The sequence below is a fragment of the Giraffa tippelskirchi genome, chromosome 9 (assembly GCF_054371585.1).
Source record: "Giraffa tippelskirchi isolate mGirTip1 chromosome 9, T2T-mGirTip1v1.2.pri, whole genome shotgun sequence".
In the NCBI taxonomy this organism is placed as follows: domain Eukaryota; kingdom Metazoa; phylum Chordata; class Mammalia; order Artiodactyla; family Giraffidae; genus Giraffa; species Giraffa tippelskirchi.
Window position 1 is genome coordinate 49,099,664 of NC_137283.1, and position 21,746 is coordinate 49,121,409.

Sequence of the window (21,746 nt, forward strand, 5' to 3'; positions counted from 1 at the left end):
CACTAGGTCCTGTGGCCACCTCCCCTTTGCAGCATCTGCTGTGTGTGTGTGTGAGAGAGAGTGAGTGTGAGTGTGTTAAAGATCTTGTAAATTGCTCTAGTCTGAGGCGAGATGATGAGGTTCCAGTTCAGGCCCTTTGGGTCATAAAGCCAAGCCCCCAGTGCCAGCAGATGTTTGGGGCCTGACTTCTGCCCTTTGATGCCACTGATTCTGAGTCCTGCCTGGAGGAAGCTATGGTTGGCAACATCAGTACCTTAGACTGAAGGGGTGGACTGTACCCCATGAAACTCCAGAAGCTGACAGCATGGGGTAAAAGGGGTAGGCACTGGGGCTGACAACCAGATAGCAGGTTAGGAAGGACTTGTTGGGGAACAGGAAGGACATGTGGGTGGAGGGAAGTGCCTCCTTTTCTCAGGTCTTTCTTTGCTGTAGTTTGCAAAACATCTGGATCCCTTGGGAGAATAGAGCAGGAAAAAAACTGGGTTGTGGGGAAGGAGTGCTGGTGCTAAGTCGCTTCAGTCGTGTCCGACTCTGTGTGACCCCATAGACGGCAGCCCACCAGGCTCCCCCGTCCCTGGGATTCTCCAGGCAAGAACAATGGGAAAGGAGACCCTGCTCCAAAAGGACAGCCAGAGAGGACCAGAGCTAATCTTAGCTGGCTTCCTGTGGAGGGGAGGGTGCAGGCCCCTGCCAGGCCATTTCCTCCCTTGATTCCCTGAGACTCTGGCTTCTGGCAGGTATCCCAGGCTGTCTGCCCACAGTGGGTCAGCAGGCTTGTCCCAGCACACTTGGCTTTGTGCACCATACTGCAAGGCAAGGGCAAGTCTCATGAGACTTCCGTCTTCTAACTGCTCAGGGTTAGGAGTGGGTATCTCCAGCTGGAAGGGGATGGGGAGCAACAAAGTAGTCATGAGGCAGGTGTTCAAGCAAGCCAGAAAGAGTGTAAGGCAGGGAAGGGTGGGGCAGGGCCCTGCAACTACAGTAGTCCACTCCTGCCCCCAAGCCTGAGGGGTCAGTCTTATGATAAGCTCAGCATGTGGGTCCTGCTAGTACCCTTCAGCCTTGGCTGGAGTTAGGGGTGGTAGTGAGCAGGAGCTCCTGGAGGAAGCTAACCCTGTGACCAGAGTTGGTTATTTTCTATTGGAATAATAGTGCAAGGACCATGTTGGGTTACTGGTCATGGAGAGGGTCCTGGAGAGCTGGGTGTGAGGCCCTGCAGTAATGGTGGAATTGCCAAGCTGGGTGTTGGTGCTGACACACTGCTGGAGGGAGGGTCTGCTAGGTGTGGGCTGCAACAGGATTGTCCTGGGCCTTCACTGGGTGCAGCCCCAAGTGTCTGGACCCTGGTGGTCTGCAGGTGCTGGATGCAGTGCTCAAGGGGCTCTGTCCACCTCTTGACCATAGCCCTGCTGCTGCTGAGCCTGCACCATGACCCTTCCTTGGGCCAGGCCTCCGCACAAGGCTTCTGTGAGCCTCAGCACTGTGGCCACTGCCGCTTCTGCATTATCAGCCTATGCCACAGGGACCTGTCTGTAGGCCTGGCTGCTGGATTGTGCCTCTTCCCATGCACAGCTAGGCCTTGCTGGCTGTTACCTGGCTTTTCTCCTTGTTTCCTCCTTTGTCCCACCTTATCTCAGCTTTGATAAAACATTCTGTCCAACACGTAAATATGAATTTCAAGGTCTGATCTCCTTATGGTTTTCCTGACATGCATGCTTTGGTAAGTGTTCTAAGTATGACAGGTTTTTTTTTTTTTTTTTTTTTTTCGCCACACCACATAGTTTGTGGGATCTTAGTTCCCCGACCAGGGACGAAAACCCAGGCCTTCACCAGTGAGCTGCAGAGTCCTAACCACTGGATCACCAGGGAATTCCCAGAGATTTTAAACCAAATTATCACAGAACTTTTTGAGGTCCCTCCTGGCCAGGTGTGTGCCCAGCTGGGTGCTCAAGAAGTGAAGTGCCAGACTTTTGGGGTCCATCGATGGGCCATTTCAGACATTCTCTGGAGTCTTTGACAGGATTTCTCCGGCTTCATTTTGTTCATCTGTTTCCATGACAACTCCAAAGCTGTGACGTCAGAAAGATGATAGGGACTCAACATATTCCCAAGAACAGAACTAGGATGGTCCCGAGGGTTCCAGGGCTGAAAGGGAAAAGTCGAAGAGCAAAGGGCCATGTCTATGTTTGCTTCCTGATCCGTGGCAAAGCACCTCCTAAAAGTCCGGTGGCCACTACCCTTTCTGGGGACCCGCAGCACGAAGACGGAAGTGAAGCGCCCGGAAAGGCCGCCAGCTGCCCTTTAAATGGAGCTAATAACCCTAGAGAGCCCCGCCCCCTCCCGCCAAGGAAGGACACTATTGGCTCTCCCTGACAGCATCGCTCTCCTATTGGTCCGTGGGCTAATGCCAACGTGCAGATTGGCCCCAAAGTTTTCTTTCGGTTTCCGGCGTCCCAGCAATGGCGGCTCTGGACTCCTTGTCGCTCTTCACTGGCCTCGGCCTGAGCGAGCACAAGGCCCGCGAAACGCTCAAGAACACCGTTCTGAGCGCGCAGCTACGCGAGGCGGCGACCCAGGTGCGAACCTAAGTCCCTGGCCCCGGCTGCCGACTGTGCCCCAGCGCAGCGCCGGGCCGGGTCCCAACCCCAACCAGCCCACCTTGTCTTGCTCAGGCTTTTCTTACTGGGCGTGCGGCTTATCTCTGACCCCTCTGACCCCTCTGACCCCAGGCTCAGCAGACTCTGGGCTCCTCCATCGACAAGGCTACCGGGACCCTGCTCTATGGCTTGGCCTCCCGACTCCGGGATCCCCGGCGCCTCTCTTTCCTCGTGAGCTACATAGCCAGTAGGAAGATCCACACTGAGACCCAGCTGAGCGGTGAGACCCCTCCCTGACCTGCGCTTCCACCTCAAACTTCTCTCAGTCCACACCCCTTTCTGTCCCTTCTGACAAGTCCCTCGATGTCTGTCTAGATTACTAGTTGTGCTGCTGTTGCTAAGTCGCGTCAGTCGTGTCCGACTCTGTGCGACCCCATAGACGGCAGCCCACCAGGCTCCCCCGTCCCTGGGATTCTGCAGGCAAGAACACTGGAGTGGGTTGCCATTTCCTTCTCCAGTGCATGAAAGGGAAAAGTGAAAGTGAAGTCGGTCAGTCATATCCGACTCTTAGCGACCTCATGGACTGTAGCCTACCAGGCTCCTCTGTCCATGGAATTTTCCAGGCAAGAGTATTGGAGTAGGGTGCCATTACTAGTTCTGCATTCCCCTCTAAACCCAGGCCCTGGCACTGACAGATGGAGAGGGCCACCTCCCGTGAAACTGATTTAGAGAAACCTAGGTCTGATGAGGAATTTCCCTCAGAACACATGCTTCTTTCCTGAGGCCTCAGAGCTTCTCTACAGGGGCACGACTTAATTTCCCAGGAGCAAAATTTATTGGGGTTTCCTGGATGGATTAGGGTCCTGTCTTCCTATTTCTTGGAGCTGAGATGCCACGAATTCGCTCGCTCTTCTTTTTCAGCTGCCCTTGAGTATGTGCGGAGTCATCCCTTGGATCCCATCAACACTGAGGACTTCGAGCAGGAATGTGGTGTGGGCGTTGTGGTGACCCCAGAACAGATTGAAGAGGCCGTGAGTCTTCCCCCAGCCATCAGTTGCCTGCTTAGGACTGACCCTGAACAGGAGTGGCTCAGCTTTTCCAACCAGGAAGACCCCAGGGTGAGGGTGTGGGTTCCCAGAGCATTTCTGAACCACACGGTTTGGCTTTCTGTAGGTGGAGGCTGCCATAAATCACCACCGAACCAAGCTTCTGGTAGAGCGTTACCATTTCAACATGGGGCTGCTGATGGGTGAGCAGGGCCTGGGGCAAGGGACTATGTTCTTCTCGCTGGATATGCTTTTTCTTCTGGGGAATGAGTGAGAGAGTGGTGGGAGGAGGAATAGGAGCACCTTAGAAGTGGTCTTGCTTTGGTTTCTGAGGTCAGCCAGGTCCTTTTCTTGGGAAAGAGGATGGGAAATGTCCTGCTTTGCCTTTCTGCATCTCCTGTCCATGTTTCTAGGAGAGGCTCGGGCTGCACTCAAGTGGGCAGATGGCAAAATGATCAAGCACGAAGTAGACATGCAGGTGGGTGCCTCTTTGAGTTGGAGACAAAGGCCCTGCCAGAATGTCGAGTCCACTGAGGGGTACACAGGGGTGGGAGGGGAAGAGAGCCTATTCCTATTCTGATGGTGGATAGTAGTGCCTAGGGTAGAGGGGGAAGCACCTGGCAGACAATCAAAGACTTGGGCCCCTGGGTTATGCCTAATTTGGGGTGAGTTGCTTTACTCTGAACCTCAGTTTCCTCATCTTGTAAATAGGGGTGATGTGGCCTTCATCTCAGGATGCTGGCAGAGAATTACAGGAGGGTGATGGCTGAGGTAGATGGCTTACCTTGATGCTGGGCCCACAGTTCCTCTGTGTAAACGGCTGTTTCTGTTACCCAAGCCTAATATGGATCCTCAGGAGGGAAAGAGTATTTGAGGCCACAGAAACATGTGAAGAGCAGAGGTGGGATGGGCTAGGTAGGTTTGTCAAGGTGGTGCCGATAGATAGGCCCAGGAGCCCTTTGGTGGGTGTGTGGGTGTGGTCTGTCATGGGGTCCTGTCCCAGCTCTGACTCTGGTCTCTGCTCAGGTCCTCCATCTCCTGGGTCCCAAGACGGAGACTGATCTGGAGAAGAAGCCCAAGGTGGGACTGAGCATGGTCTGGGGTCCCTGGGGATGAGGTAGGGTAGGGTGAAACTTCTGGTTGGGGAAGGGAGTATCTGAACCCAATAATCCTAAGACCTTGACCACCTTTTGAACATCTCTCAGGTGGCAAAGGCTCAGCCAGAAGAAACAGACCAAAGGACAGCAAAGGATGTGGTGGAGAACGGTGAGAGGCTTGAGGCTCCTGTCGCATTCAGCTCCCTGATTTCTGGGTTTTTCACCTGATGGATCCTTATAGCCCAGTCTCCTCAGGCCGTCGTTTACTCAACAGTCTGTCTTCTGCCGCAAGACTAGAATTTCTGGTGTTTCCTTCCTTTTCTTTACTCAGAAGCTAGCCAGAGGAGGCCTGAGGAGTCTGACTGTGTATCTCTTGTTTCTAGGGTTGGGGGAAGAGGGGACTGCTTGGTTCTATTCTGGTTACAGGATATGGATACTATTGACAGGCATCTCCTTGAGATGGATGTGATATAGCTGTATCCAGAGAATAAGTTTTCCTTGGTTCTTCTCTGCAGGTGAGGCTGTTGTTCAGACCCTGTCTCTGATGGAGCAGCTCCGAGGCGAGGCACTTAAGTTCCACAAACCTGGTGAGCATGCAGATTGAAATTCTGTGGAGGGCTGGATCTTGTTTTTCAATTTTATTGAAGTATAGTTGATTTATAATGTGTAATTTCTGCTGTACAACAAATTGACTCAGTTATATATTCTTTTTCACTATGGTTTATCACCAGATGTTGAATATAATTCCATGTGCTATCCCATAGAACCTTGTTGTTTGGTCATCCTACATATTACAGTTTACATTGCTGATCCCAAACTCCTATTACTTCTCTCCCTTTCCCCCCCTCTCCTTTGGCAACCACAAGTCTGTTCTCTATGTCTGTGAGTCTGTTTTTTTTTTTCCTCTGAGGCATTTTAGTTGTATGTACTACATCCCTAGAAAAAGAATCCAAGGATTTTCCCTCCTGTATGTTTTCGTCTTGCTTCTTCGTGTGAGTCTGTTTTATAAATATGTTCGTTTGTGTCGTTATTTAGATTCCACATGTAAGTGGTATCATATGGTATTTGTTTTTCTGACTTTCTTCACTTAGTATGACAGTCTCTTCAAGTCCGTCCATGTTGCTGCAAATGACATCATTTCATTCTTTCTAATAGTTGAGTAATATTTCATTGTATCTATATACCACATCCTCTTGATCCATTCAGCTGTCGATGGACATCTAGGTTGTTTCCATGTCTTGGCTATTGAATGTAGCCAGGGTAAGACTATTAAATGTAACCAAGGCAAGGCTTTTGAATGCTTTGCGTGTAGTGGTGTGTGTATCCTTTCAAATAATAGTTTTGTCTGGATACATGCCCACGAGTGAGATTGTTGATTCATATGCAACTCTTTTTAGTTTTTTGAGGAACTGCCATGCTGTTTTCCATATGGCTTCACCAAGTGACATTCTCAATATTGTAAGAGAGGTTCTTTTTCTTGTGGAGGGCTGAATCTTAATAGCAATTCTTATAGCCAAGTCCCTGGGGTTGGAAGCCCTGGGCTGTAGCCTGTTGTCATCAGGCTTGTTCTGGCCTTGGCAGGTGAGAACTACAAGACCCCAGGCTATGTGACTACTCCTCATACCATGGATCTGCTGAAGCAGCACCTGGAGCTCACTGGAGGACAGGTGTGTGGCAGTATTGGCAGGCAAGCTATGCCATCATCATTTGCCTGCAGTTTGGGCTGCCTACATGCTAGTCACCTTACCTATCATGATGGCCACCCTAGGAAGGGTCATCCTTTAGTGTAGTGTGAGCTCTGACCTGCTTCCTCTGCTCCCATTCCCCTTATCTCAGGTTCGTACCCGGTTCCCGCCAGAACCCAATGGAATCCTGCACATTGGACATGCCAAAGCAATCAATTTCAATTTTGGCTATGCCAAGGTGAGTGTGTCTGGAGACCTGGCAAGCAAGGTGACCGCTTGCTGCTCCCATGAGCAGGTACCAGAGGTGTGTCTGTCCCTACTTTTCTTGCTGCTCCCATAAAGTGTCCCAGAGCAGACAGAGGCCTTGAAGGGGATGCCCAGCAATGTGTGACAGATACCTCAGAATCCACCCAATTGGGTTCATTGAGAAAAAGATCTTGGTGAGGCAGTAAGTTCAAATCTGGGGAAATTCCCAGTGCCACTTCTCGGACTTAGGATGAGACTACGTTGTATCTCACATTATTATGAGATGCCTTGTTTAGGGCATTTAGTGTGAGCTCTGAGAAGGTCCCATTTTGATGAGCTGGATTATAGGAGCTGATGATAACAGGAGCTCACAGATACTGCAATTCTCCTAGGCCAACAATGGGATCTGTTTCCTGCGCTTTGATGACACCAACCCTGAGAAAGAGGAAGCAAAGTTCTTCACTGCCATCTACGACATGGTGGCCTGGCTTGGTATGGGCTGGGGAGGGCCTGGGCCGAATTGATTATCCATGGGCCTCTCCCTGGGCCACAGCCTGCCATTGGGTGTTCCTGACTGGTTGCTAATACTGTGCTATTGTCCCCCAGGTTATACCCCTTACAAGGTGACATATGCCTCCGATTATTTTGACCAGCTTTATGCTTGGGCTGTGGAGCTTATCCGCAGGTGAGGCCACGGTATGGAGCCAGACAGGCTGACCAGGGTGCAGCCATGCCGGGCATTCACACCCCTTCCTCATAGGGGTCAGGCTTACGTGTGCCATCAGCGAGGAGAGGAGCTCAAAGGCCACAACCCCCTGCCCTCACCCTGGAGAGACCGTCCCACAGAGGAGTCGCTGCTGCTATTCGAGGTGGGAATCTAGGGGTGTGGTTGGGTCTGGGTGGGCCAGAGTGCTGAGAATGAGATGCCATTAGGTTGAGTTGCAGCCTGAACCCTTGTTCCTGCTCAGGCAATGCGCAAGGGCAAGTTTGCCGAGGGTGAGGCCACACTGCGGATGAAATTGGTGATGGAAGATGGCAAGATGGACCCCGTAGCCTACCGTGTCAAGTACACGCCGCACCACCGCACAGGGGACACCTGGTGAGTGTGAGCTTGGGGTGGGCTTGCAGAGTTGTGGAGTGGCGGGGTGGGCCATGGGTCGGGCAGAGTGGGGCTGGATGGTGGGGCCCACTGCCTATGCCCTGCAGGTGCATCTACCCCACCTATGACTACACGCACTGCCTCTGTGACTCCATCGAGCACATCACCCACTCACTCTGCACCAAGGAATTCCAGGCCCGGTGAGGGAGCTGGGCCCGTGGGGAGGGTAGGGCTAGTGGGATTCCAGCAGCCCTTCCTGCAATCTCTCTCGGGTTGGAGGTGGCCAGCCCTGACTCTGCCCTCCCACCCCAGACGCTCCTCCTACTTCTGGCTGTGCAATGCGCTGGACGTCTACTGTCCCGTGCAGTGGGAGTACGGTCGCCTCAATCTGCACTATGCTGTCGTCTCCAAGAGGAAGATTCTCCAGCTTGTGGCAGCTGGTGCTGTGCGGTACGTGTGGCTTTTTGGCTTATTGAAGGTTGGCGGTACTAGTAGCATGTGCTGCCAACGGCCTTCTCATCCCCTCCTTGTCTACAGGGATTGGGACGATCCTCGGCTTTTCACGCTCACAGCCTTACGACGCCGGGGCTTTCCGCCTGAGGCCATCAACAACTTCTGTGCTCGGGTATAGCTCAGTGGTCTGGGTGGGCAGCTGGGGGCTGAGTACAGCAGTTGTGTGGTCATGGCTGTGACTGAAGCTGACCTTTCCTGCTAGGTGGGAGTGACAGTGGCGCAGACCACAATGGAACCACATCTGCTAGAGGCCTGTGTGCGTGATGTCCTGAATGACACAGCCCCTCGGGCTATGGCTGTGCTGGAGCCATTACAGGTGGTCATCACCAATTTTCCTGCTGCCAAGGTAAGTCTCCTTCAAAGGGTGTGTGTGTGTGTGTGTGTGCACCTGGATTCTCCTTCAAAGGGTGTGTGGGTGGGTGTGGGTGGGTGTGGGTGGGTGGGTGCACCTGGATTCTCCTTCAAAGGGTGTGTGTGGGTGTGGGTGTGTGGGTGTGTGTGTGGGTGCACCTGGATTTGGGTCTGGGAATCCCAGTGCCTAGTGTGACTCAGACACTTCTCCTGCTCCAGGCCTTGGACATCCAGGTGCCCAACTTCCCAGCTGATGAGACCAAGGGCTTCCATCAGGTTCCCTTTGGATCCACTGTCTTCATTGAAAGGACAGACTTCAAAGAGGTGAATTGGGGGTGGAGTGAAGGGTCCAGTTTGCTCCTGAGCCCAGTCCTGAGGGCCCATCATCCCTTCTTCTATCAGTCCATTTATTTCCTGCCTCAGTCAGACCAACCTCTGCCAGACATAGGCGTGGAAGAAGCCTCTTTTACCTGCCTGACCCTTGTAGCCTCTTTTGTTTCTCCACCTTCCTACCTCTAGGAGCCAGAGCCAGGCTATAAGCGCCTGGCATGGGGCCAGCCCGTGGGCCTGAGGCATACAGGCTACGTCATCGAGCTGCAGCATGTTGTCAAGGTGAGAGCCAGCTGCAGGCTTCCTGCTGCAGTGCCTGCTGGGGTGAGGATCTGGTGCAGCCTGCAGTCCTGGTAGTGGGGTCCAAGTCTGATCACAGACCCCATGATTTCCCAGGGCCGCAGTGGCTGTGTGGAAAGCCTCAAGGTTACCTGCAGGCGCGCAGATGCTGGTGAAAAGCCCAAGGCATTTATTCACTGGGTATCACAGCCTCTGACATGTGAGATCCGCCTCTACGAGCGACTGTGAGTGAACAGAGCTGGGGTTGGGGCAGGTTATGAGATGGGCATTGCTTGCTGTGGCTGCCTAGTGCAGTCTGACCTTCATTCTGGCTACAGATTTCAGCATAAGAACCCCGAGGATCCTGCTGAGGTGCCCGGTGGATTCTTAAGTGACCTGAACCCGGTAGGTTCATGGGGTATGGGGTGAGGGTGATGGGCCTTTCTGGCTTGATAGCCACCTGAGTTCTCTGCCCACAGGCCTCGCTACAAGTGGTGGAGGCTGCGTTAGTGGACTGTTCTGTGGCCCTGGCAAAGCCCTTCGACAAGTTCCAATTTGAGCGACTTGGTTACTTTTCCGTGGATCCAGACAGCAACCAGGGACAGGTGCTTGAATTTACCTTTCCACCACAATGCTGGTGGTGGCCGCCCTTCTCTATCCCAAGCACTATGCTGACATTTCCTTACTTAGTCCTCCCCACCTGCGGTGGGATCCATGTTCCACTGAGGAGGAAATAGGCTCAGAGGTTAAGGCCATGCACAACATTTTCTATGAACCCTTCGTTATTTCTCAAGGTAGGAAGCTGGCATAGGGATTGTTATAATTCTTATAAAATGGAGACCCAGAGCCAGCCAGTCCTTTAACCAAAGTCAAAAAGTTATTGAGAGCTAGAGTTCTTTGGCCCCCAGCTCCTCTGGGATGAGGTGAGGGTTGGAGCGGGTGTCTGGTGAGACCCACCCGGGCCTCCTGGCCTGGTTCTGGCTTGGTGGTCATTCTTGCCCCTCTGTCCTCCAGCTTGTCTTCAACCGAACTGTCACACTGAAGGAGGACCCAGGAAAAGTGTGAACTGCAAGTCCTGTGGACCTACCTCATCGTTTTGGAGGCTAGGTGTACTCAGACTCCATGTCAATAAAGAACAGCTAAATCCCCTGGAGTCTGTGTATTATCTTTCTGCTTTACTAGCACCCGAGGGCCTTAAGAGTCATGCCATGGGGTGGAGGGAAGGTATACTGCACACAGAGCAGTACTGACAGCTTTGAAATCACCGGTGCACTTGTCGGTGCTCCAGGGCAGAGGCCTGGGCCTGACTGATACCTTCTGTACCTAGTCTGAGGGAATGGTGGGTCCTGGATGCTGTTGCACCGTTAGGAGCCCTGTGTCAGAGGAACCTAGAAGGTTTGTGTCCGCCTGCATGCTAGGCAGATGGAGAGGTCTGGCTCCTAGTCCAATCATCCAAAACTACTGAGCATCTACTATGTGCCAGGCACAGTGGGATGAGGAAGACCTGTGTGGTAGCCGCCTAAGTCCACCATCTAGTTGGGGACACAGAGGGTGACCAGGCTTGTGCAGAAGACGTGGCCCTGGGGCCTGTGTGAGGCTGATCCGGGGTTCCTAATCCAGCCTGGGCCTCAGACTATTCTCAGGAGGTGCCTCCTGAAGGGAACCCCAAAAGACTAGGGGTTTGCCAGGAAGGAGGAACAAGTGCAAACGTCCAGAGGCCTTTTTAAGAAAGAGTATATGGCAGTCTGTTCCCCTCTGGGGCAGTGTGGGCTACTGGTGAGGCCGGCGTGTGCCTGCAGCTTTAACACTCTCCACATTTTCCCTGTATACAAACACCAGGCTACCCGAGGCCCGCTTTAAGGTGGACTGGGCTGCGAAAGGTTCAATTAGGATGACAGCTGATGGAGGGTGAGGCGTGGGTCCCAGATGCTAGGGTCTCCTGGAGGAGAGTGACCTGTGGGTTCCCAGGTGGGTTGCAGCTGGAGGCGCCGGGCCTAGGTCAGAGGTTGTGGGGGCCACCTTAAGTAAGAGGCCGCTCTCCGCACCGCGTGAGGCTGCGCTAAGGAGGCCCAGGCAGGCGGCAGAAGGGTCCTGAGAGTGAGCTTCAAGCCCCGGCCTGCCCTGGCTGCAAGGCTAGGCCGATCTCCGGCCCTGGCTCCGCCCCACATGGAGGGGCGTCTGAGGGCGGGGCGCTCCGCCCTACACCCCAGGCTCTTGCCGCTACTGCAGCCCTGGGCTCGGCCTCTCTCCTCGGCAGAAGCGTTCCCTTTAAGTCTGGCCAGGAGGCAGCCTTAATTCTCGCGGGATTCGACGCGCCAATTATCGCGAGAGAGGCTTTCGGCACTCATTGGCTGTGAGGGTTGAATGTAAGATGGCGCCCAGGGAGCTGTGAGGGGAAAATCCTGTCGGTCTTGGAGCGGCGACGGCAGAACCGGGGCCCCGAGCGGTGCGGCGGGGCCGGCGGGTAGAACGGCGGCGGTGGCGGCGGCGGCGACGTCGCCGGGTAAGGACTCCAGTGGGGGCAGGGATGCAGCGGGGTTGCGGGCCTGAGACAGCGGGCCCACCCCACACAACGGCGGGCGGGGGCGGGCGGGCCGCTGCCGCTGGGCCCAGGAGACCTCGGGGCGGCTCCGTAGCCGAGAACGTCCCTGGGCTCGCGCGCCCCCGCCCCCTGGGTGGGGGAGGGGCGGCTCGGGGATTCGGGTGGGCGCGGCGCGCGAATGCGCGCTGGTGGGCGCGCGCGGCCGGGCCTGTTTATACGCTCGGGCGCGCGCGCGCTGTGCGGCCCTCCTGGTGCGCGTGGCCGCCGACGTGCGCGTTCCCGGCCCGGATATCTCGGCTCCTGGAGCTGCAGCCCGTGGGCCAAAGCGGCTTCCTGGGGCGCGCGCCCCGAAGTCGAGGGTCGCGGGCAGGCGCGCGCCGTGCTGTTGGGTGGCGGTACCGGAGCGACGGCGCGGCGCGCAAGACACCTCTGCTGCGGGGAGGGGCGGCGTGCGGGCGGGCGGCTTGCAGTTTGAAGAAGGTTGTGGGTTGGACCCTTCCAGCTCAGGTGACGTCCCCGGATCGCCGGGGCCTAGGCCTGAGGAGAAACCAACCTGCTTTGCGGGCTAGCTTGTGGCCCCGCTACTCAGCGAAGTGGGCGAGATTGCTGGTACTCTTCAGAATGCGGTGTCCGGAGGCCCATGTGCGGGGTGGGTGCTTGGGAGGGTGCTGCCCTGATTCTGAAACCGATCGCTGTTCGTCTGTGAGGGCAGCGAAACCCCTCGACTTTTCTCACCTTGTTTTGATGCTTTGTGTTGGAGAGGGAGGGCAAATCCTAGAAGGCCCGTCAGTGATACCTGTTTTCTTGTCATTAGAAAGTAGTTCTTCATTAAAGCGCAATTCTTACACGTCACCTCTGTGCGCTCCGGAAGGGGATCCGCTTCTGTGGACGCTGTGAAACTACCCGAGCTCTAAAATGCCGCTTTAAATCCTGAAATGCAGCCTTTTCCTCTGTGTGGTTGGGAGGGGCTTACTTGTAAGTCTGTTAGGTTAAAGGGCCCGCTATTGCTCAGCCAAAGAGTTGCCCAGAACAGAATTGAACTACCCGAGTCAGTGCTTTGCCTTCTTTCGTAATTCCAAAGATCCTCAGCAGAAATTCCTGAAATCTGCCTGGAAAAGTCTCTTTTGATTTCACTTTAGGATTTCAGTCCTCTTCAGCGGTTTTTTTTTTTTTTTTCTTTTAAATCCCTACACTGTGTTCTGGTTCCAGGGAAAATCTAGGTTTGTCCAGAGAAATAGGCATTTCTTTCTTCTAAGACAGACTATCTGCTAGTTTATGTTTTACAGTCTTGGTTCATTAAATTTAAGGGAAAAGAAGCTAAAAGGAATCAAAATTAGCAATCAAATTTGAAAATGATGGGGGGTAGTTTTTCCTAATATACGATATTATTTTAAGAACAAGTTAAAATTTAAAAAGAGGCTGAGGATGGAAGGACTTCTTTGTTCTGTCTTCTTCAGAGTGTTACAAGTCTTAAGAACTCAGGACAAGCAGCAGCAATGTATGCACCATGGTGACTGGTGAGTTAAAATTATTCATATGCTGGAAATATGTGTGCAGTTTTTTTCCTGGTAATATTGAAACATTACAAATCCTGCCAATCATTCTGGGTGCTGTCTGCCAGAAACAACTAGGTGCTGGAAAATTGAGTATGTGGGAGAACTGCATCTTTGAATCCAGCCAGTATGCTGCTTGAACAGTTTTTTCCTCTTAAAATATGTCAGTGCAGCTTTCAGGCTTTAGCATGACAAGGCATCACCTTTTCTAAGGACCGGAATGGTTCAAAGACAAGCAGCCAAGTTTATCTAGGATACACTTAAAATATTAATATACCATTTAAGCCGGCTTTTTCTGAAATTTTTAACCATTACGTTTGAGGTCTGCATTTTAAATTGGTGTCTGTAGATAATACTTTTCCATAAGCTCATTAGCTAAAATTTCCCCATTACAAGATGTCCTACTTCCACTCCTCTGTGATGAATAATTTGTGTATCTCTCCATGAACCTCTGCCTTTCCACAACCCCTTTCCACATATGTTGCTATTTTAAAGGAAAGATCAAATAGTGATTGAAGTTTCATGTAAATTTGAATTGCTCCAAAAGGTAACCAAAGTTACCAAAGTTAGGGGCTTCGGGTGTGGCTGTCCTCCATCATGATAACTTCAGAATCAGTGATTTCTTCCTTCAGGCTTGCATGCCTTTAAGTTGAATCAAATACTAGTTTGTCTTTGATGTGCCATGCATCTTGCTTGTATACTTTTTAAATGGCCAGCCTCTCTCTCTAATGGTCTTTTATTTGTTTGCTTCAGAATGAAATGTTAGGTGAACTCCTGTTCTTTTCAATTTCTTTATAGGTAGTTGCCCTACATTTTGTTCCAGATGTTTTAAGTCCAGGCTTCACTTAAATGCTTAGCTAGTTTTTTCCTGTCACATTGAATTGTGATTTCTAATTGTAGGTGCATGAAGAAATGATAGATTAACCCCTTGCTTTGCTGAAAAAGGGAAAAGAACGGTCCTTTGGTGTAACACTTTACGCTAGTGCACAACTGTATGTAGAGCTGCTAGGCTGTGTCAGAAAGCTCTTTTTTTGCATGTGTATGTGACATATCTGTCTGTACATATTAATTCAGTTGGTCTGTGTACAATTTAGTGAAAAATTTTAAAGTGAACCACTGTAACTAGCACCTCTTCAAGAAATAGAATAATCCGGCACTTCTGAACCCTTCATGAGTCTCTTCTTGGTTACAGCTTCTCACTCCCTAGAGACGGTTACTATTCTGATTTCTGTGATAATCATGTTCTTTGTTTTTCTTTTTGCTACCTTGTATCCCTCGACAACATAGTTTTATTTAATTTTGAATTTTGTATAAATGGAATCATGCTGTTTTGTATCTTTTAGCATTGTGCTTGTGCTTTGTATCTTTCAGCATTGTGTGCAGCTGTAGTTCATTCATTCCCATTTCTGTGTAGTAGTCTGCTGTTTGAACAAATCATAATTTATTCATTCTATTACTGATAGACATGTAGATTCCCTCCAGTTTGGGGCTGTTAACAATGCTGTTATGAACATTCTTGTTCATGTACCTTTGTATGGGTGTGTGTCATGTACATATAGGGATAGGATTACTGGGTCATATTTTCAGCCTCACTTAGATAATGCAAACAATTGTGCCAGTTTATACCTCATCAGTCGTTGGTAGGAATGTGAATTTAAGTTCCTGGTTGAAAGTATGTTGTCCAAAACTAGATCCATAGCGAAAATACCCCTAAATGAGGGATTTCTCTGTCTAGTGAAGGCATAGGCAGATGAATGTCCTAATGGGCTGATTTCTATCACAAACCCTATGGTGGATTGATATCTTTACGAATAGAACAGTGTCTCCCAATTTCCTTCTTTGAAATGATTCCTTAGTTGTTAATTAGGACAAATGTGACTGTGACTCTGACTCCGTAAAATGGAAATTGATTTTTTTTTCTTTGGAATGTGTTCTTCAAACCAGAACTAAGCTATCAGGATCCATTGCTAGTAGATGTGAGCCTTGAGAGGGGGCCCAGAAGCATGACCATTGGGTAAATAGGAAGAGGCAGGGCTCTGAGGCAGCTCTGAGCGTCTTCTCTTAGTTCATCACATATTCAAGACCCATGCTGCAGAGCTGCATGGGGAGCCAAGAAGAGCTATCAGATTTGAGGGCACTCAAGAAGGGGTGATTGATTCCCCTTAGCATGTAGGCCTTCCCTTGGTACCTAAATAGAAAAAAAAAAATCAGCAAACAGAAATGTAGAATTGTTGCTTTGGAGTGACTTTTTCCTCTTGTGAACTAGAGGTAAAGTGATTGGAATAATGATAACTGTGGTTTACTGAGGACCTGCTCTTAGCTCTCGTAGAAGGAAGTACAGGGGAAATAACCCATAAAAGTATGTGAGGTTATAGGGTCTGTTGGTGGGGAGTTGGTTCATCTGTTTATTGTTTTGCAAAGCAGCTATACTTAAAGTATTCATTCAGAAGCAAATGCTTAGTTACAGACTGTACCCCAAAGAGCTGCAGAGTGTTTCCCCCTTCATTTCTGACTTCCAGAAATTGAGAGTACTCAACTATCCCTCCAGCTTCATGTTTTTCAGAAGTATTTTAGTTAATCAGTTTATTTATTGCTCTTCACTAAGTCTCTGCCTTGAAGCTAATTGAGAATCTTGTTTCTTTGGTAGTTATAAATTGTAGTTTCATTAAGTATATCCATTTTTCTTTCTCTGTTACCACGGCTCAGCCTTTTGTATCTTCTGAGCAACATCTTGAAGCTAAACGTCTTCGTTATTATGCAGACTTCTATAGCTTGATGGTTTTGTCTTTCAGAGTTCCAGATTTTGAGGGGGGGAGGGGATCAAGCTATGATCAACCAGAATTGTTTGTGTGTCTCTTACTGTGGTATAACCACTGTGCAAAAAGGATTATTTTTTAACTATTTTTTTAGTCTAATACAAGTTATGGAAAATGCAGGAGTGTATTAAACAGGAGGAAATTGAAGTCCTCCGTTATTCCACACCCCCCAGGCATAACTGCTGTTATCCCAGTTTTTCTTCTTAGGTATATAATTAAGCCATACCAGGAGATATAAATACAATTGTATTAGCCTTCTTTTTCACACATAATGTACTTTCTGTGTCATTAAATTTTTTTAGTTTGAAGCCACACATTTTGGTTGTGGGAAAGTAGATCTTGTAGGTATTAACATGCTTTTTAAAAATTTTTTAAAGTTACTATGTTACAGAAAAATCTGCTAAATCAACAGAAAGCTTGGAGACAAACAGACCTTCTTTATATGAATTTGGTATATAATCAGAGTGGCATTTGAAATCATTGGGCAGAGAAATTTCAGTAATTCAGTAAGTGATACAGGGACAAGTTGTTGGGTCTTTGGAAAAATAAAATTAGAATTTTACCTCAGATGATGCAAAAGAAATTTTAAATGAATCAAAGCATTTGATAAAAGATATACTATAAATTAAAAAATTGTTGGTGAGTAAGTTTATGGTAAAGGTGGACTTTTTCTGAGCATAAAAACAAAGATCACCACGTTTGAGAATTTCCTTAATTTATCTCAGTGTTTTTTTTAATCACTGTCTGGTCTCAAATATTTAAATGTATTTCTGAAGCCTTTTTCTCCACCCCCTTCTAAGCAGTACTTTTGTGTCAGGTCAAATGCTGACTTAGTGTACTTTCATTATTGGGATGTGTCTGTCTGGTAGATAATGCCAAGTGAGCAGGTTAAAAAGACAAGAAATGAAGCCTTGTGTATAAATGAGCAGATTGAAGTGTTGTTTCAAATTGGCCTTTTCCATTATATATTTTTTAAGTTCTGCATCGAATCCATTATTTGTTAATATTCTTTAGCTTCCTCTGATTTAGCGGTTTTCACATGATTCTGTGGACTTGTATAGCCAGTGAAGAGCTTGCTAGGAGCTTAGTGAAAGGAAAAAGCAATGGGAATTGGAAGTAATGGCTTCTGCTTAGGGCTAATGATAGACTCTAAGCTTGAAGCACTGCAGAGGGTTTTATACTTGAGAGTCTCATCTACTTGAAATACATGGCTGGCTATAAACCAAAAGGTGATTTTGTCATAGGCTATTTCAAATATTTTCTTAAGAACAGAGAGGAATATAATGAACTTGTGTATGAATCTATATCAACATTTTCTAAGTTTTATAGAATTTTTCCTACTTAAAACTGCTGGTGTTTTGTTTTTTTTGATGGAAGCTTAAAGAATGAACTTTGAGGCTTTATAGCAGATACTTTTCTAAGATTTTATCCCATTCTTTCTGAAAGCTGAGTGTTTTATTTGCCATCCTGCTCAGAATAAATTTATATTTGGACTATTCTTGTAGTGAAACTGATCGTGACAAAAACTAAAATATGGCTGGTAGGGGTTAGTGAGAGGAAAATGTTTTAAATACCTTAAACTTACCTTTCCTAGAGGATAGATCAGTGTTTAAAATTCGTAGATCAGGAAGCAGAGGTCATAGCATACTTGGCTGGTTTTACTTTTCATTGTATACCTTCCTATACTATTTGAGCAGTTTTTCTAAAAACAATAGGTGTGTTACTTTAACCCTCCCCCCTAAAGCGTCTGCCTGTGGGAGACCGGGGTTCGGTCCCTGGGTCAGGAAGATCCCCTGGAGAAGGAAATGGCAACCCATTCTGGTACTTTTGCCTGGAAAATCCCATGGACAGAGAAGCCTCGCAGGCTATAGTCCATGGGGTCACAGAGAGTCGGATTCGACTTCACTTTCACTTTCACTTTCACAAAAACAGACCAAAAAAAGGAAACAAAACCAGGTGGAATTCTACACTGAAAACTGAAGAAAGCTTGATTCTGGGAAGAAGAGTTGGTATAATTCTGCTTGTACTTAATGTCAGACTTCAGATGAGGTTTAAGCCTCCTTGATTACTGAAACGTGAAAGAGTGAAGGGAAACAAGGTCACTCGGAAGACTTTGTGGACTACCTTTACCAAGCAGTGTTTGTGTGAAGGTTTTCCGATTCTGTAAACTTGCTCTGTTTCTTTATGCTTGTTCATACTTACCTTCTCCCAGATTTGAAGCAAGAAAAGGTTTTTTTTTTGCATGATTCTCTGTACTTTTTAAAAAATTGCTTTGATACAATAGCTACCATTCTAGCACAGACAGTCTTCACATTTCAAGCCATCTCTTAAGTGTTTTACATGAATACAACTAATTGTTGAAGAAAATGAATTTGGAGAAGTGTAAATTTCAGTTGCCCCCTGCTGGTCTGCTGTAATGGAGGTGAAAAGCTGAAATATGTACCAGCATGGTAAAGAACTGGTAAATGGTGGTTCACACAATTCTCTCCTTTGTCCCTTTTTGAGCGGAAGGTTGTATGTAATTGAGTATTAGGGTCACATACTGTTATTAGATCTATATTATGAGAGATGCTTCCTTAGGAAGAAAGTTTCAGTTATGCTCTTATCAGAGGGAAGCTTTGACACAGTCTGTGCCAATGTAGTTAGTGACTGTGGGTCACCTCTACTGGAGTGGCCTGCTTTGAATATGAAGTGCTTGGCCTTGGGTGCGTGCATACTGTTGCTTTAGTTGTATCTGACTCTGCTACCCCATGGACTGTAGCCCTCCAGGCTCCTCTGTCCATGGGATACTCCAGGCAAAAGTACTGGAATGGGTCGCCATGCCCTCCTCCAGGGGATTTTCCAACCCAGGGATCAAACCCATGTTTCTTAAGTTTCCTGCATTGTCAGGTGATTCTTTACTGCTTCACCTCCTGGGAAATCCTGATGCTGCCCCTGTTTTATGTGCCATGGGTATTATTGATATCTTAATCTTGAAGTCTTATAGCAGACCTCCTAATTTTCTGTTCTGGGAAAGATAACTGAGAGTCTCTGCATCAGAGAGAAGGGAGACCTGGGCAGGAGAGGTGGTTAGAAGAGATGAGAAAGGGACAAATAGGAATTAAATTTCAAAAGACAAGAGGCCATCAGCAACAGCTTCACCTTTCACTCCCCTGACCTGTACTTGGCATTTTTGGTACTCTGTTGTGCTTGGGGTTTCCTGACTCCTGTTGTGTGGAGGCTTCCCTGAGAGTAGTGGTCTAGGCATTTTGGACAGGATAAGGTATACATAGTATTCTTTATTTACGGAGAAATATATTTGTAATGTATTGTGGGCCTCATAATAAAAGATTTGTTGCTGGGTCTGTTCTGTTTGAAAGTACCTGAATATAATTTGTATACTATACTATACTTAAGCAGCATCCCGCAGAAGTATTACCAGTGTGAGTAAATTAATAGCAGTATGGATCATATTTTTCCTTTGGTCTCTTGCTCTGGATATATAGTGGGGTTTTTTTTTTTTTTCCCCTTCAAGGTATAGATTAACCATTTACTGGGGAAAAACATAACATTTTATTGTTGTTAAGTTATACATGTTACAGAAACAAAGAGTCATAATCCTTCTTGTTCCACATTGCATTCCAGATGCAACAGATAAGCACCTACATGTGTCAGCCATTCAGAGAGGACCAGGATACAGTCTTGTCTACTAGAGTTTAGAGCCAGGTGGAAGATGATAATGAGAGGATTACCCACTTTGTATCTGTTAACAGAAGACAGCATTTGGGCAGTAAAAGACTGATATTTCTAGTCTGATGGCTCAAGGGAACAAATCACTTTTCTAGACATTTGAGGCTGACCGAGAGCCTTTTTTTGGGCAAAGAAACTCAGTTGGTTTATGTTACTTTCATAGCCTTTCATTGCTTTTGTTCTGGAGGTGGTAGTGGTCAGGAGAGAATGGTATGAGAGCCCAGTACAGGACACTCAGCAGTGCATGGATAGATTGCATGGTTGGTTGTCCCCCAGGTGCTTGAGGGCTGTTATCCACCCCTGCACCCTAAGGTAAACACCCTGATGAAAAACTTGCCGAATTGATTTCTGAGTTTTAGAAGTGACCTAGTTACTTAAGGTACTATTCAACTTCCTTCTCCTACTTATTTAAGTAGTGTTGGTTAATATTTATATGGCACTGCCTATATGTCAGGTACTTTTGTAAGTGCTACACATATTTAATCCTCATGTCTATGGCGTAAATATTATTTTAATCCCTATTTTATAGACAAAACCAAAGTTAACTGACTTGTCCAGGATAACACAGCAAAGGAGAGTTTGAGCTGGGTTTTAAACCCAAGAAGTGTGGCTCCAAAGTCCATGCTCTTAACCAGTAAGCTATGCAGCAAAAGACTGTGAGCAGTTTATAGCAAGATGAGGTTTTGTGGTGTGTTGGGGAGTGGAGGAGATGAAGAACACATCCCTTGTGTCTTGGGTCGTGACACAGCTAGGTGGCATACGTGTCCCTTCAGTGTAAAACATAGTTGGCAGTGGAACTAGAACATATTGGTAGGAATCCCAGCTCCTACCTTCCTTGGAGTCTTCTGATGGTTACAGAGTAGTATTGCCTGTGGCTTTCACTGTCTAGTGCTTGGTTCTGCAGAGAAGATGGGATGGGCTTGGCCAAGTGCTGGGTGGAGAGTGTGTTTTCAGCCCATTTCATCCAGTACTGTGACAAATGCTTTTGTTTTTTGTTTTCAATATGATAGTTTGATTTAAGAATTGTTAATGGGAACAGATTTCAGATGCCAGTAATTGGGAAAAAAAGGTTATTTAGTAAAATTATACTTTGGATTCCTCATGTATGCCGCTGCCCTGACTGTTCCACTCCAATGCTAGAGTGGTTGCTCTGTGCATTTCAGTATGTTAAAACCATGGCATAGTTTTGACTTCTGTTCATTTGTTTTATTCCTAGGAACCCTAAGGACTCTGCAATATGAATAATTCTCTGGAGAACACCATCTCCTTTGAAGAGTACATCCGAGTGAAGGCGCGGTCTGTCCCGCAACACAGGATGAAGGAATTTCTGGACTCGCTAGCCTCTAAGGGGCCAGAAGCCCTTCAGGAGTTCCAGCAGACGGCCACCACTACGATGGTGTACCAGCAGGGTGGGAACTGCATTTACACAGACAGCACCGAAGTAGCCGGGTCTTTGCTTGAACTTGCCTGTCCAGTCACCACGAGTGTTCAGCCTCAAACCCAGCCAGAACAGCAGATCCAGGTTCAACAGCCACAGCAGGTTCAGGTAAAGGGGAAATCACTGTTGAGGTGCATCCTGTTGAATGGAATTTGCCATTAGGGTTTTGGTTAGTAGAGCGTCACATCTATATACAAATGTCAGAGGTTATTTTCACTAAGGAGAATATTCTATTTTTCAAAACATATTATTTTACACGAGGGCTTTCATCGTTAACACTAAAAATATTTGGCACTTCTGTAAACTGAACTTGCCATTTGCTTTGGAGAATTGAGCGGTACAGAAATGAAGAGGTCTTCTGGGACTGGATTTGGATGTGTCCCAATGGTGTGTGACCAAAGCTTCCCTTCTTGTCTGTGTCACCC

At 48.1% G+C, this 21,746-nt stretch overlaps 2 protein-coding genes across 9 annotated transcripts in view; both read left to right on the forward strand.

Moving 5' to 3' along the window:
* The first annotated feature begins 2,431 nt into the window (after positions 1–2,431).
* On the forward strand, positions 2,432–10,396 carry QARS1 (glutaminyl-tRNA synthetase 1). Of its 2 annotated transcripts, none has more exons than XM_081525537.1 (24): positions 2,432–2,576; positions 2,730–2,877; positions 3,519–3,628; positions 3,771–3,846; positions 4,057–4,121; positions 4,670–4,723; positions 4,849–4,909; positions 5,256–5,327; positions 6,322–6,407; positions 6,577–6,663; positions 7,064–7,163; positions 7,278–7,356; positions 7,432–7,540; positions 7,640–7,770; positions 7,878–7,970; positions 8,083–8,220; positions 8,308–8,395; positions 8,486–8,629; positions 8,854–8,958; positions 9,154–9,246; positions 9,361–9,488; positions 9,582–9,648; positions 9,723–9,848; positions 10,258–10,396. In XM_081525537.1, exons 1-24 carry the CDS (start codon positions 2,460–2,462, stop codon positions 10,306–10,308), a joined length of 2,328 nt encoding a protein of 775 aa, XP_081381663.1. In that variant the 5' UTR covers positions 2,432–2,459; the 3' UTR covers positions 10,309–10,396. The 2 variants fall into 2 exon arrangements, with proteins under 2 accessions (XP_081381663.1, XP_081381664.1); XM_081525538.1 differs by having other exon boundaries at positions 2,730–2,844.
* Positions 10,397–11,589: 1,193 nt separating this feature from the next.
* QRICH1 (glutamine rich 1) overlaps positions 11,590–21,746 on the forward strand; it is a 42,720-nt gene continuing 32,563 nt past the window's right edge. The window contains exons 1-4 of one of the 7 annotated variants that reach the window (XM_081525531.1): positions 12,081–12,394; positions 12,600–12,760; positions 13,243–13,302; positions 21,100–21,429. In XM_081525531.1, the coding sequence (XP_081381657.1) occupies positions 21,121–21,429 (309 nt within the window). In that variant the 5' untranslated portion in view covers positions 12,081–12,394; positions 12,600–12,760; positions 13,243–13,302; positions 21,100–21,120. Of the gene's footprint in view, positions 11,747–12,080; positions 12,435–12,599; positions 12,761–13,242; positions 13,303–21,099; positions 21,430–21,746 lie in introns of those variants that run through there. The other 6 variants (XM_081525530.1, XM_081525533.1, XM_081525534.1 and 3 more) reach the window with 6 other exon arrangements.